The 16,057-nt window shown below is 44.6% G+C and overlaps 1 protein-coding gene across 1 annotated transcript in view; it reads left to right on the top strand.

The window, feature by feature from the left end:
• EIF2B3 (eukaryotic translation initiation factor 2B subunit gamma) overlaps positions 1–16,057 on the top strand; it is a 108,310-nt gene that overhangs the window by 73,799 nt on the left and 18,454 nt on the right. Inside the window, exon 10 of the mRNA XM_089518637.1 lies at positions 650–798. Coding sequence (XP_089374763.1) covers positions 650–798 — 149 coding nt within the window. The remainder of the gene's footprint in view (positions 1–649; positions 799–16,057) is intronic.

Raw genomic sequence — 16,057 nt, 5'->3', positions numbered from 1 at the left:
TCTCTCCAAAACTGGGTGTATCCATTTGGCAGATACGATTAATATAGAACATGAGTTGAGCAAACACATTCTGCTGTATCTGACATCTGTCATCTCAATGCAACAAATTACCATTTGCAGCAGGGTAAAATAGGAAGGCATTGCTTTTATGAGAGAGAATTGGATGACAATACTTTTCTGTCTCATTTTCCTATTCATTTATAGTTTTCAAGCAAAAGCCTTAACCAGAACATGCACAAATTTTGTGAAGAAAGATTTCCTTGGTCTTATCATCAAATCTTTTTAAGGTGTGGTGTTTTCTCTACTGCTGAAAAGAGAAACAAATCTTGATCATGTAGAAAAGACATATGGAGGCTTGCATTACAGCAATACCAATATGCTTGTGGAAGACCTATGGGACATGAACATTTTTCAGAGGTCAAAGCTCTTTCTGAGCCTGCACAGAAGGTGCAAGGAGAGAAGAGAGTTGCCTTTCTTTCTTGGGTTTTGCTTAAGATTACCTGGCCATATTTGTCTGCTGATTGGCCCACAAAAAGCCTATGACTATGAGAAGGCCATGCAAAAACTGCTTAATGCTTTGCTACATTAACTGTGGGGAGAGGGGAGGTTTGCTCATTTATTTAACATTTTCCTCCCTGTTCCTCTCCAGGTCGGATCTGACAGCATTGTTGGTGCAGCTACACAAGTAGAAGAAAAGACTGCAATTAAACATTCTGTTGTTGGTACTGAATGTATTATCAAAGACAAAGTTAGAATTACAAACTGCATCATCATGAACTTTGTCAAAATTGAGGAAGGGTAAGTGATCTTCTCAAAATGTTTGAATTTGTTATTCACTAGCTACTGATGTAAAAACAACTCATGCATGGTTGGTCTTGGATGAAAACTGCTTCTTCATCCCTAGGATGGAAAGCAGAATGACAAGTGAGAAATAGTACTAAGTTGGGGTTATATTGATTTTAATACATTAGTTGGATAAAACTAATAGTGGGAAGATTTTCATATAGAAATAATATTGGTAAGGTAAAAGAAAGTTATTTAATACTACAGCATTGGAAAGTGGCCAATATAAAGCCAATTGTTTCAAAGGAATCCAAGAAATTATAGGCCAGTTAAAGTAAAATCTGGTCTGGGTGGAAAGTATTATTAAAGATAAAAATTTTCAAGCATATGGAAGATGGATCTTACTGAAGAACAATCAAATGTGGCTTCTGAAAAGGTAAGTTTTGTAAGAATGCGTTTGTTAAGAACATCAACAAGAACGTGGATCACAGTAGTCTTAGTTACTTGGACTTTCAGTAGGCTTTCTTGGCTTAGTTTACTTGGACTTTCAATAGACTTTTGTCCCTCATCTAAGACTCCTGAGCAAAGTTTAGCAATATTGGGATTAAAACATGTGTACTGTATATACTCGTGTATAAGTCTAGAAATTTTAGTCAAAAAATTGACCCAAAAACCTGAATTGACTTATCCATGTGTCAATGCAAGTTTTGCACTTTAATTCTTATTTAAAAAGGTGCCATCCCCTGATGAAAGGCTAGAACATAATCAGTCCTGGAGGCACTGGCCCGCCTCTACTCTCTCATCCATCCAGCGTTTCATGTGAGCACAGTTATGCCTGCTGGAATTTTGTAAGTTCTCTGGCGTTATTTTCCTTTGCTTCATCCTTTAAATCTTTTGCCCCTAAGTTTTACCCTTGACTTATCCACAGGTTGTATCAAAATCCATAATTTTACCCCCCCCCCACCTGCCCTCAATTTATACATGAGGTCGACTTATAGTTGAGTATATACAGTATTCTCCTTTGCAGCAGTAAGTTGTTAGAGAACAGAAAGCACAGAATATGAATAAATGGTGAGTGCTCACAGTGGAAAGATGTATGTAAGATCCTGCAAGAATCTGTATTTAGTCAGGTGCCTTTTAACTGGTGAATAGTGTTGTCATACTTGCTGACGATGCTTAATTATTGGAGGTGATAAAATGAAAAGGAACAGTAAAGAACTCCAAAAAAATATCTCTCAAATAGGGGTATGGGTTTTTAAATGACAAATGCAGTTCACTGTAATCAAGAGTAAAATGAGGTACATGGGGTCAAAAACTTCCCAATACGCCAGAGTTCCTAATACAGTGGTGCCTCGGGTTACGAAAGTAATTCGTTCCGCGGCCGCTTTCGTAACCCGAAAAGCCTTCGTAAGCCGAATTGCCATAGGCGCTAATGGGGAAAAGCCGCGATTCCGTGCGAAAAAGCCGAAAAAAGCACCAAAAGTTTTTTCGTAACCCGAAAAAACATTCGTAACCCGGAACAATAATTCCCTATGGGATTTTTTCGTATCCTGAAAATTTCGTAACCTGGGTATTTCGTATCCCGAGGTAACACTGTACGTCAGAATTGGCAGTTATTGATCAGAAGAGCCATTGCTCATGAAAACACTGAATATTTTGCTACTGCTGTGGAAAAAACAGGTCCCATGTGTGTGTCTTTTTAATTCCATTTTATTAATTTCCCACCTGTGTTGTGAACACTCTACAATATATGTATGTAGACTGCTTTGGACACTTGTTGCACTGTACAAATGTTAAGTGGGAATATTTATTGGTTTCAGTGTAACTCACATAGCAAATGTTCTCAGACAACTGTGGTTTCTGAAGTTTACAGTGGATTTTTTCAGTAGTTATTGTTCCAGTCCTAAAGCATCGTTCTACCTATAGTTGCTCTTTGAAGGTTCCATTTACATGGCAGCATCCTATGAGTGTTACTGAATAAGAACCTTTTATTGACCTCCTCCCTCATCAAGGCTTGAAGTTGGCTAATTGCCCTTAAGGGAGTAGTGAGTCTCTTGAAAAATGCACACTTGGCTCTTACAGTCACATGCTTTGATAGAGGGGAGGAAGCAAAATATGTCAGATCTCTGGAAGATGCTGCAGTTGCAAAATTAAATTACAGGTGAGTTTGATGCCCAGATGCCAAACTTTGAGTCGTTGTGAACACATCATAAATCAGAATCCCTCAGCCAAGAGTTAATAGCTAATCTCAAGTTCATTTGTAAATTGATCCCATACAATTTTGCTGTCATTATGAAAATGAATTATACTTGATTAATAGTATTCCTATCCTATTGTGAGTTTTACCTTGAAGTGGAATAGCTTTGGTAAAAATGAAAAGCATACAAGCTGAGGATGTTCAACACAAAAGGAAAGTGGATTTTCAATTAATATCTATAAACTTTCAATCTATTTAATTCAGTATCTTCCCTGTGACAGAGAACAGTTCCTATTGCTTTTAAGTAACTATATGTCAGGACTGCTGAAGTATTCAATTTACCATCTCTGTGCTCCTTCCTGAGGTTAAGATTAAGATGGTCTCCACTTCTTTCATGTATAGAACCTGATCAAACTGGCAGCTGAATCTAATCTCAGTATAGTAATGGCAAAAGGACAGCAGTTTTTGCTAGACCTGAGGGCCTAGCTAGAGAGCACAAAGAGGTCCTATGACACACAGGATAGTTCTGCCCTTCAGCATCATGTAAACCACTCTCCAATCCCAAAGACTTTTCAGTGTAAGTCAGCTGCATCACTCTTTTTTCATGATAGGGCTAACCGTTTCCTTTACAAGATTCTTGCTAGCTGTTAGTCTTCTTATTGTCATCTGCCCATACCTTGTTTAACAGTCCATTCCAAGAGCTGATTATTCACTGAGTGGCAAAACATTGATGATAGTGTGTGTATGATGATCCATGTTCATGCAGTGAATTCTGACAGATATACAGCTAGAGATGGGAAGATTACCAGAGGAATGCTGACTCCCATGAGACGTGTAACATCTTTGTTGTTGTATACCTCCAAGTTATTTCTAACATATGACAACCCTAAGGCAACCCCTATCAAATGTGGGGTTTTTTTGGGGGGGGGGGAATCTATTCAGAGGAGGGTTTGCTCTTGCCTTCCTCTGAGGCTGAGAGAGTATGACTTACCCAAGGTCAACCAGTAGGTATCCATGGACCAAGCAGAAATTCAAACTTTGGTCTCCTAGAGTCCTAGTTTAACATTCAAACCACTACATCACACTGACTCTCCTATAACATATTTATTAGATCTCTTTTAATGTCTATTTGTCCTCTGACAGTAGATTGACAAGGAACTATGGTATAACACCTTAGGAGCAAAGTTGTGCGAGACTGTCTGGGTTTTAGTGAGTGAACTATGTTTCCAAGTTGATTAAATTTAGGCAGTATGCTAAAATTACTAGACACCTCCAGAATTAATCATGTATAATCTTCCCAGTAGTACTTAATTCTGTGTGTGTTTGGGGGGTTTTGAGCTGAAAGTTGAAATGAAACAAACATGTTCTTACCCAACTTTCTGGCTTTGACATCTAAATGAAATGTAGGGGGGAAACCTTTGGGGTACTCAATTGACAGATCAATGCATTGTTGATAGGAGTAACTAGGTGTCTAATCATATGCTCAGTCAACTCTTTGAAAAGGCATGCTGTTATTGCTTGCCATTGTGCCCCACAATTTATAATTATTGCCTGTTTCAAAATCTCCATGTTGAAGTATTCAGTCTGCTATGATAAAATCAGCAGAAAAATAAGGCATTTTTAGCATGTCCAGTCCACTTCTCACAGCAGTGAGCTGGCTTAGTATGTACAGCATATCTGTGGAATTAGCTTGCCAGATGAGAAGTTTTCAAGTAGTAATGTATGTCATCAGAGTAAAACTGATGTCATTTGTAATAGTAACATCTTTCGTAAGATCCCTTCTATTATTGTATGATTCAGTCATCTTTATTTTTGAGCATATTGCTTAAATGCTAGATGTGATCAACTACATTCCCATTCCCAGAAGCCATAATTTTAAGCCGGTTCTGTTTGCACACAGAGTGTTTGCCTCTGGGTCCATATGGCTAATCCAGTACTAAAAGACAAAATTTAACAAAGTGCTTTCTGAGCCAGGTTTTGACAAGTGCAGACATGGAGTGCTTGCATATGAATATGGTAATGAATCACTCTGGAAAATCTAGGAATGAATGACAGCTTCTCTTTATGTAATTTTCTTGTGTTTAGAACTAGCCTAAGGAATTCACAGTGGACCCCTTTTTAGTGTGTAGAAGTACATCTGAAGTCTCATATTGGACTAAATAACCTTTAGCAGCTACTTAAACACATTCATTCCCTATCAGGGGATTAGGTGGAATTTCTGCTCTGGTTAATACTTTTATGGCAGTGAGGGAATCTCCAGTATGAGTACTGTCTTTCTCTAACACACACCCCTCTTACAGAATGGACATATTCGAATATCATGAGTCAACATGTACTAGTATGCTGGTCATAAATAATAAACTAGGGCGGGTTACAGACCGCCCATTTCCCCAGAGTATCAGGGCCTCAGTGGCTAGAATGGCAGCCGCTGAGGCCCCGATCCGCCGCTTTCCAGGCTGCGGGGAAGCGGCAAAAGGCCGCTTCCCCGCAGCCTGGAAAGGGGTGTCCCTGGGGCTTCAAGCCCCAAGGACACCCCGCGGTGGCGGGGAAGAGGAGAAAGGGGCTGCTTGGCCCCTTTCTCCTTTGGTCCGCTGAGCGCAGCCGTCGGAAGGCTGCGCCCAGCGGACCAAACCAGGAAGGAGCTCCAAAATGGAGCTCCTTCCTGCTCTGCGGAAAGGGCGCATTATGCGCCCTGGCGCGGAGCGAGGACGTCACGTCCGCGCTGCCCCGTATAGAGGCGGCGCGGTCGTGACGTCCTCATGGCGGCGGCCGTGTGGAACGGCCGCCGCCATTTTGTGCGTGCAGAGTGCGCACTAGGGTTAGGGGGGTGCAGAAGCACTGCCCCTTTCTAACCCTAGTGCGCGCTCCGCACACACAAAACGGCCCATTTGTAACAGGCCTATGATTCCTTTAGAACCTTAGCTTATTGTGGTGTGCAACTCAAGCAGATGTATGAGCCAGATTCTCTATGCCAAATCCTGTTCACACAGAGATCTGTCATGCAATTTCCTCCTTCACCTGACTGCACATACAAGCATCACAAGGCAAGAGATTGCATGACTGGAGCCTCTATTGTGCAAGATCGCTTTGCTTATCTATTCTTGAAGAGGTTAGTGAGTGACAATAGTGTTTATTCTCTATTCTCTCCCCCCCGCCCCCAGCTGCCCTTCTGTCTTGTCTCTTTCCTCTTTCTCCATTATAATGCATGGCACCATGAATCAGGATTTGTAATAAGATTTCACAAGCATACTACAAAATAAAATGGTTGTAAAGTGGTTTTCATTTGTAGCACTAAACTGTTTTCTATACTTCAGACCAGCCTTCCCCAGCCTCATTGGAAATATGTTAGATGATGGCAGAGTGAGAACGGTTTAGGGGAAATTCTACCAAAAAATATATGGGAGGGGTGCATTTTAGCCCCAGAAGAGTTTTTTTTTTCCTAACAGGAAGTGAACCAGAGGCTGACTTCTGGTCCCAGGGATGCCAGGCGACGCTACGAGGGAGCCAATAAATAATCAGATCCCTCCGAAGATGTCCAATGGTTTCGGTCCTTCTTGGCCCAGGAGGGCCCTGCCCTTACGCGGGCTCCTCAGGGAGAGGGAGGCCTGTCTGGCCCTCGGCCCACTGAGACCTATGGAGGCCCAGGGACCCCGAGACGGCACCATACAGCCACGATCACCGGCCCCTTTCCAGGGGTAAGTCCGCTTGCGGCCATGGGCCCTACCCCAGGTGACTCCTTCCTCTCCCCCCCCCCGCCGCTAATGCCCGGGAAAGTGTTCCACCCTTCTACTGGGGAAACCCCTGGCCAGTCATGGGCTTCATCCCTAATAACACTCTCCCACCTGCCTTTTATGGGAGCAGCCATTTTTTCCATGTGGAGGCCACTGGGGGCGGACATCTTGCCCATGAGGCCGCCATCTTGCCTCCGACCGCTCTGGAGGCAAAAGCAGCGTCAATGACGGCCATCGATGGCGCATCCATAGCGAGGGCGGCCCGCACCCCCCCACACCAGCACAGCAGTCCAGAGCCCAGCAGACAACAGCTCAAGGAACCTGAGCAGGTCTGCCCGGGCTAGAGACAGGGGGCCTATCGCTTCCCTGGGGGGGGGGGGGTGCCGGCAACAAACACATTCCTCAGGGCCAGGCTTCATTTCCCCAGAGCCAATCCACTGTTAGTTCGGAGTCAAGGGGGGATAGGGGAGAGGCCTCTGTCTCTGACTCTGAGACTGATATCCCTTACCAGCCCCCACCCAAGCGCTGCAAGTGGGCCAGAAGCGCCTTAAAGCACAAACGCTCCATTTCTTTCCATTCCTCTGATGGGGATTATACAGAAGGGAGTTATGAAACTATAGATACGGAGTATGAAGAGGGTGAATTGTCCAAGGAGGGGAGGGTGAGGATGACAGGGATACCCCATCCTCTTCACATTTGTTTTGAGTGGAGAACTTCCCTTTACTTCTAAAAAAGACAACTAAAACCCTAGGCATTAGCCTCCCTACAGGCCAAACGCCAATAGAGAACTCTGACCTTCCCAGAGTGGGAGAAGAATTGTTTCTTGTCACAGCCCCTTCAGTACATGAGATCTCGCGTCCCTACAATTTAATGTAGATTATCAGGGAGGAGTGGAGCAGACCTGGAGCTGGTCGCCCTAACCATAATGCTATTAGGAAGTTATATAATTTCCAACAGGCTGTTATGGATAAACTCAGCCTTGGTTTCGTCAGTGGTGTTCAGCAGAGATGGCGAGGATACACTGAGGAACCCAGAGGATAGGAGAGCCGAGGCAGCTCTCAAGTGTTCACACAAAGCGGTTTCTATGGGAATCAGGGCTACGGCAGCAGTCTCTATGGTCACACGCACCGCTCTTCACTGGACCAGAGATTTGCTAGAGACAATCCCAGCCAATGACACCAAAACAAGACTGACACTAAACAAAATTATCAAAGGCAATGCCTTTGCAGCCGATGGCACACTTGTCGCAGTACAGTTCTGTGCAAAGGGCCAGGCATTAGCGGTAGCAGTTAGGCGACAATTCTGGTTGAAAAACTGGAATGTCGACACTAAATCAAAACAAAATTCGGCTTTCACTCCCTTCCTAGGCACCAAATTGTTTGGTGAGTCCCTCGAACCAGTCCTTGTCGAGGGCAAGGACAAAAAGAAGGCCCTGCCTTCGGGAAAAAAGAGACAAGACAAGAAGCAGTTCAAGCAGGGACGCTCTTTCTTTCGTCACCCTAGATCCTTTTCTTCCTCTAACTCCTTTCAAGCCAGAGAGGCAAAGCCCGGCAAGTCTCGCTGGGGAGACTCCAAATACCGTCTAAAACTTATCCTCTACTACCCTAAGGAGAGAGGTAACTCCAAACCAACAAGAAAAGGCCAAGAACAATGATGGGATGTCTCCAGTGGGGGGCAAGCTCCAAAACTTTGGGGACATCTGGGAAAAGTTTACCTCCGACCGGTAGGTCCTGGACACTATTCAACAGGGCTACAGAATAGAGTTCTCTCACCCACCCCACAACATGTTCCAGCCCTCCCCCAAATCAAACGACCCCGACAAACATTGCCTCTTGCTGGAAGCAATACAATGGCTCCTAGAAATCCAGGCCATTGAACCTGTACCACCAGTCCAAAGGCATCAGGGCTGCTACTCGATCTTTTTCCTAGTGCCCAAGAAGAATGGATCATGGAGAGCAATACTCAATCTGAGGGGCCTAAATCGATTCGTTCACAAGAGAAGGTTTCAGATGGAGATGCTGCAGACCATCCTCAACATTCTACAACCACGAGACTTCCGTTCAACTTTGGACCTACGGGATGCTTATTTACATATACCTATTCAACCCTCCCACCATCGTTTCCTTCGCTTCAGATACGACTCCAAACATTTTCAATAGAAGGTGCTTCCTTTCGGGCTTGCCTCTGCCCCCAGAGTCTTTAGCAAGATAATGGTGGCAATGGTAGCACATTGCAGGGCTCAAAGACTTCATGACTATCCATACTTTAGACGACCTTCTGGTGCGGGCGGGGTCCAAACAATAGGCGATCCACAACACTTCCAAGGTCCTCAAGTCTCTGGAATGGGCTCCTAGTCAACATCGGCAAGAGTACCCTCGATCCATCCCAGCAGATACAGGGAACGATCTCCTTGCCTCACAGTCGAGTCGCAGTCATAACCAAGGTGGTCCACAGAATACTCAACTCTCATCGGACCAGTCTGTCGTTAGTAGCCCACCTCCAAGGCCTCATGATTGCATCAGTCGATTGCCTGCCGTGGGCACACTTCCACACCAGATCCCTTCAGTGGCTTCTTTTACCTCATCAACGGGCCATCGCTCTCAAACTTCACAAGACGATTCCGGTTCCCAGCCAAGTACGACCGTCTCTCCGGTGGTGGATATCCCCTGCAGTCCTGACAGTTTGACCCATTTGGAAACTCGAGACCATCCAGATCACCGCAGATGCCAGCCTCAGGGGCTGGGGAGCACACTGCAGAACCCACCTGGCACAGGACTGCTGGAACCTTGAAGAACAGTCCCACAGCATCAACTGGCTGGAGTCCATCTGGCTCTGGTGTCATTCAAAGATCTGATTCAGTCAAAGGCTGTCCTGATACGAACAGACAACATTACCACCAAGGCCCACATAAACCATTGGGAGAGGGGGGACCAGGTCTTGTGCCTTGATGGACGAGGCACAGAGGTTGCTCAACTGGGCAGAATCAAACTTACTGTCACTGGAGGCCAAACTCCTCCAAGGACAACTAAACTCCAAGGCGGACTGGCTGAGTCGAACTGACCTCGACCAGGGAGAATGGAGCCTTCACCCGGAGGTATTCCAGGAGATCACCAAGGCCCACTGATAGATCTGTTCGCCTCCCCAGCGAATGCCAAGAGTCCATGATTCATGTCAAGATTCCAGACTAAGGGGGCCGAGCACATAGATGCCTTAAACTGCACATGACCTCAGGGGATCCTCTATGCATTCCCTCCCATGCCTCTTCTGACGAAGGTGCTAGCAAAAAATCAAGAGGACAAGATTGGAGGTCTTCGTCATTGCGCCAGCATGGCCCAGAAGACCCTGGTTCTTGGACATATTGGAGATGTCAACCAGATCCATGCCACTCCCTCTCAGGCCGGGCCTTCTCTCTCGGGGCCAGGTTCACCATCCCGATCCAGGCTGGCTTCAGCTATACACCTGGAGATTGAACGGGACATGCTGATGGGATACGGATACTCCCCAGAGGTGGTGGAGTCAATACTGGCTTCCAGGTGACCGTCTACCATCAAAATATACGAATACACTTACAGGACTTTTCGAAGAGGGTGCAAGCGGAAGAACAAAGGCATCATCCACGTGTCAGTTTGGACTCTGCTTCAATTCATTCAAGATGGTGTTCACCAAGGACTCCGTCCCAACACAGTCAGAAAACAGATGGCGGCCATCACTTCCATCTTGCCCCACAATGAGGCAGCCAAGATATCCCATCATCCACACATACGGCAACAGATCACCACCCATAGTCTACCACTTCCCGTTGTAGTACCTACACACATTGCTCAAGGCATTGATGATACATCCATTCGAACTGCTGAGAGAGGCGTCTCTCAAATTTCTCACCTGGAAGGTGCTATTTCTTACTGCTGTCACCTCGGTGCGCCGCGTCTCGGAGATAGGGACTCTGTGAGCAAAGAACTGTGTACCATCAGACTCGACTCTGTCCTCCTGCGCCCAGATCCGACGTTCATCCCAGAGGTAAACTTGGTGTTCCATTCTGCACAGGACATCATACTTCCTTCCTTCTGTCCTAGACCGGTGAAGGATCTAGAAAAAAATCTGACACACCCTAGAAGTGTGCAGGGCCATCAAGATTGATCTTAAGAGAACTGCAAGCTTCAGGAGATCCGAGTCGCTCTTCGTCTCCTTTCAACCTAAGTCCAAGAGCAAGAAGGTGCCACTCTCCACTCTCAGCAGGTGGATCAAGACCTGCATCTCTGCCTGCTACAAAGCCTTGGGATTGCAGCCTCCAGCGGGCATCACTGCCCACTCAACCAGAAGTACAACCACTTTGGCAGCCTTGACAACCAACGCCCTCCCGGGGCGAAATCTGTTGAGCAGCCACATGGAAGTCCTACAAGCTGGACATAACTCAGTCGACCGAAGCGGTCTTTGGTAGACGGGTCCTTCAGCAGATAGTACCATGGTCATCCATCTCTGTACCAGCAGTTCCGCCCTAGCTCTCAGGGCTTTGGTAAATCCCATTGTTAGGATGTTCAGGCCCTTCTCTGCTCAGAAATGGGACATTAGTACTTACCTGAGATACGTCCCTTTCCAGCAGAGACGGTCCAAACATCCTCCCCACCCTTGGGTGCTAGCGCGGGATGAGTAGGGGACTATTCATGGCAGTTTTCTGTCTCCTACAGTAAAAAAGAAATCCTTTCCTTAGAGTGGGAGTTACCTTCAGGCTCCTTTATTTTTTCAAAAAGAAGAAAAAGAAATTGATAGTACTAATGCTAATCAGCTATTGTTGATATCTCCCAAACGTTTGTCAGAGCTTGGGCTGATCATCGACTGAGTACCTGAGGGGGTTGCTCCTCCCACTGGGGCCAAGGGCCCTCTCTTTGTTTATATTCTCCCTGCCTATCAGGAGCTGAGCAGGCAGAGGTACCCACTGTTAGGATGTTTTGAGCTTTTCTGCTGAAAAGGGACGTATCTCAGGTAAGTACTAACGTTCCATCTTTGACATAGGGAAGTTCACTTAGGTACGTTCTTCCACAGGAGATTTTCCTGCTCAACCTTCATTGAGCAGGACTGAGAATGTCAGAAGAAAGTACCAAATGTTTTATGAAGCTCAATTTTTGTGGAGCTTTTTAAGATAATTTCCAGTAGATCACATCTCAGAATTCAGATGTGCCTGTCACTCTGCTACCCAAATACACTGGATTGAATTTGCTGCTTTCTATGGGATGGGATTCTGCCATTGAGCATGAATTCTAAGTCATCAGTGAAACAGGAAACAAGAGCAGTCATGTAGGAAGCTTGAGGATGGAAACCCTAGAAGGAAAGTTTTGAAGATGTTGGGGAGGTAAAAGCATTAAGATTTGTACACTGCCTAGATGAGGTGCTTGGCTTTCAGAATCTAGAACAGTCTCCCAAGGATAGTGCACCTGGCCCAGTTGCCTCTCATTTCTTAATGAGTAATACAGACGGCTCAGTTTCAGCAGGACTTTCTGTGGTATGGCCTAAGGAAACTCCTGTTGTGAATTGTTTTATATGTTTCATGTTATTTTGTTGTTTGTGATTCACTTTGCCTGTATTTTAGACAGAAGGGCAGGAAAGGTTAGAAATGTATAAGGGAGCCATTGGAGAGTCTGGGAACTTTACAAGCACTCGTATGTGAATGCTGCTCCAGAGGTATTGTATACATACTAGGTAACCTGTTTCAGTAGAAGATGCAAATACATTCATTGGTGTTCAAGCAGCAAGTATGTAGGCGGCGGGGGTGGGGAGAGCACACATATGTGTCTATTTAAGCCCTGCTGCTGCCTACCACATGGCTCCAATTTAATGCTACTTTCTATGAGAATATGTACAAGGGAAAGAAAAAAAGAAAAAAAACCAGTAAGGCAAGAGGAACTGGCTGCTAACTGCAGATTGATTGTGAAGTTTATAGGTTGTTTCATTGATAGTGCCAAATCAGCACCTTATGTACAAAGTTGTGAGTGATCTGAAGAAAGTCCTAATTAAACCCAGGATGATATTGTGGATTTATAGGGGTACAGGACACACACACAACCCAGCTTGTAGAACACATACAAGAGAAGAAGCTTGCTGCCAAGGCGATGTTGTGTGGCATCATAAAGTATCTTTTACAATCCAATCCTGCATGAAAAAGAATGAGAAAATGAAGTTGTTTTCCAACCTCATAGTTTGCAAAGCTGCAACTAATGTGGAGCTCATGTTGTGATTATCAAACATTTTCTATTGTGTTGGTTTGCTTCTTAGGTGGTAGCTGTCACATGGGTGCCACACCTCCAAATGTTATTTTAGCATATTCCTTCTCTTGCTCTCTAAACAGTGTGACCCTGTTGGTGCTTCTAGACCTCTCAGCGACATTCGATACAATAGATCATGGCATCCTCTTGGAGCGCCTGAGAGAGCTAGGAATTGGAGGCACTGCTTTGCAGTAGTTCCATTCCTTCCTCTTGGGCAGATTCCAGAGGGTGATGCTCGGGGACAGTTGCTCTTCTAAAACAGAGCTTAATTGTGGTGTCCCTCAAGGCGCCATCCTGTCCTCGATGCTATTTAACATTTATATGAAGCCGCTGGGAGAAATCATCCATGGATATGGGGCCGGGTGTTATCAGTACGCTGATGACACCCAAATATATTTCTCCATGTCGCAGTCATCAGCGACAACAACAGATGGCATCTCTCCCCTCAACCAGTGTCTTCAGGCAGTAATGGATTGGATGAGGGAAAACAAGCTCAAGTTGAATCCAGACAAAACGGAGGTACTTATATTAGGGGCCCCCAAATCAGGTATTGGCTGCAACCTCCAGTCCTAGAGGAGCTCACGCTCTCCTCGAAGGACTGTGTTCACAGTCTGGCTGTGCTTCTTGACCCATCGCTTCAAATGAGGAATGAGTTGAATGCGACAGTCAAGAGTGCCTGTCATCAGCTTCAGCTGATACGCCAGTTGCGCCCTTTCCTGGAACGGGTTGACCTCGAAACTGTAGTACACGCGCTGGTAACCTCAAGACTTGATTTTTGCAACGCACTCTACATGGGGCTACCCTTGTGCCTAGTCCGGAAACTCCAGTTGGTACAGAATATGGCAGCCAGATTGGTCACAGGAACAGCAATGACTGACTATATAACACCAATATTGAAGTCACTCCACTGGCTGCCTATCAGTTTCCAGGCACAGTAAAAGGTGTTGGTTATCACCTTTAAAGCCCTACATGGCTTGGGCCCAACCTATCTAAGGAATCGCCTCCTTCCATATAATCTGCCCCATACACTCACGTCCTCTAGGAGGAATTTACTAGAGCCCTTAAAGAGCAGAATGATGGCGACCTCCCAGAGGACATTTTGTGCAGCCACTTCCAACTTACTACAGCCCTTAAAGAGCAGATTGACGGCGACCTCCCAGAGGACATTTTGTGCAGCCATTCCCAATTTATGGAATGGCCTGCTGGACGAGATCTGTCAAATTACCAATCTAGAGAGTTTCAAAAAAGCCATTAAGATGGATCTCTTCTGGCAGGCCTTCCCGGAAAAAAATATTTGGCCACGAATAAGACTTCCCTATTAATCAAACTCTGCCCATGGTTACTGTTCGGATTTCAAAATGTTAATTTTAGTTTTATACTGTTTAATCTTGTTTATGGGGGGTACTATGTATATATGGGTATATTTTAGTTTGTTGTACGCCGCTTTGATTGCTTGGCAAAAAGTGGGATAAAAATATTATTTTTATTTATTTTATTAAATAGTGCTCCTCCTCTCACATTGGACACACTAGTGCAATCTATTTTTGTTCAAAGCTGAGTGGTGGATCCTATAAGAAGGATATTTTGCTGTCAGTCAAGCAGCATGAACTAGTGCTGAGGTACCAATGTGAAACAGAATTTGCTGGTTTTCTGGAGAAATGTTTTTTCTTACAAAACTAGAGGAACATATTTGTTTTCTATGGGTTGTTTGTATTCTGTGGACTTTGTGGACGATGTCCACCATTTTAAAAAGGAGCAAAAATCCAGAAAATATTCTTCATGTAAGATTATAATTAAATCTAAAGCAGCTCTTGCCAGAGACAGACAAAAACCAGCCAAGAAGATGCTTGCTTTGGCATAGGGCCTGGTCAGCTATGCCTCTGGAGCTCCAAGATGAGCTCTGCACTGCATTACCCTAATAGAGAATGTCGCTTGTTGACACCTTATGTGTTATTAGCCATTATGGGCAACAGACCACCCAAGACTAACCCATAGTGCTTCATGACCTCATGGGAATGCCCACTGGGTAAAATATGTTGTTTTAGTGCTATTGTCTCCTTCAGTAGTTCTGCCAGAAGGCCTAGTCCCAGCATGAAGGACTGAGTCATTACCAAACCACCACCACCCGCATGCCCATCTCATTTTGCGTAATGCATTTTACACTGAGGAGTGCTACAGAACTGCTCCCTGCATTTCAGTACATGCAGTAATAAAGTCATAGAAACGTACTGCAAATAAGCAACAATAAACTTAAGACCAAACATACATGATTTTCCCTCCCACTCCACAGTCACAAGGTTTAAGTGTACTTCAGTTTATTTTGAAGAGGTAGAATAACACCTGAATGTTAAAAGATGTACAAAAAACCCAAAGTCAAAGATACTTACATGGGAGTGGAAAGTGATAGCTATCTGCTGTTGCTACGTTAATTAAGGTATCTCAAGTGTAGTTGTCATTTCGTTACCACAGTTTTGTTTCGTTAGATATAAGCAGTCTCTGTATTCTTGTATTCAGCAAGAGGCCAGCCCCCAAAATTCTCATGTTGCTTTTAACCTTCATATTATAGAAGGAATAAAAGTCTTCTTTGATTTTCTAAATCAGTGAATATTCATTTCTGTTGTGTACTTCTTTTAAGGAAAAATTAATGCATGAATCGAGGAAATAGTGTCTTCTGTTATATGTAATCTAGAGATCAGTGGGAAATATTCTAAAAAGTAATCTGACTACACTAGGAGATATAAAATTCCTTGTTGCCATACTCAGAGATCAAAAGTAAGGACAGGAATACAAACTTTGTGGTAGATATTTGTCTACATATACTTGTTAGTGGCAAATGGGCAGGGCTTTGACAAGTGTGCCAATGTCTCATAAATATAAACATGCCTAAGCAATAACAGAAATAGAGCCAAGTGTTGATGGCAAGCACATATTTCAGACATCTCTCTCAGATTCTGCTTCAGTGATGGTTTGTTGTTGTTGTAAACTTTCAGATAGTTTCTGACTTATGGCAACGCTAAGGTGAAATATCAAGGGGTTTTCTTGGCAAGAGTTGTTCAGAAGAGACAATGATTTGTCAGTGACCTGGATGA

The sequence above is a fragment of the Sceloporus occidentalis genome, unplaced genomic scaffold (genome assembly GCF_023333645.1).
Source record: "Sceloporus occidentalis isolate IW3139 unplaced genomic scaffold, rSceOcc1.0.p SCAF_3, whole genome shotgun sequence".
Lineage (NCBI taxonomy): Eukaryota > Metazoa > Chordata > Lepidosauria > Squamata > Phrynosomatidae > Sceloporus > Sceloporus occidentalis.
The sequence above is the reverse complement of the archived record's forward strand: the minus strand, read 5'-3'. Positions and strand labels throughout refer to the sequence as shown.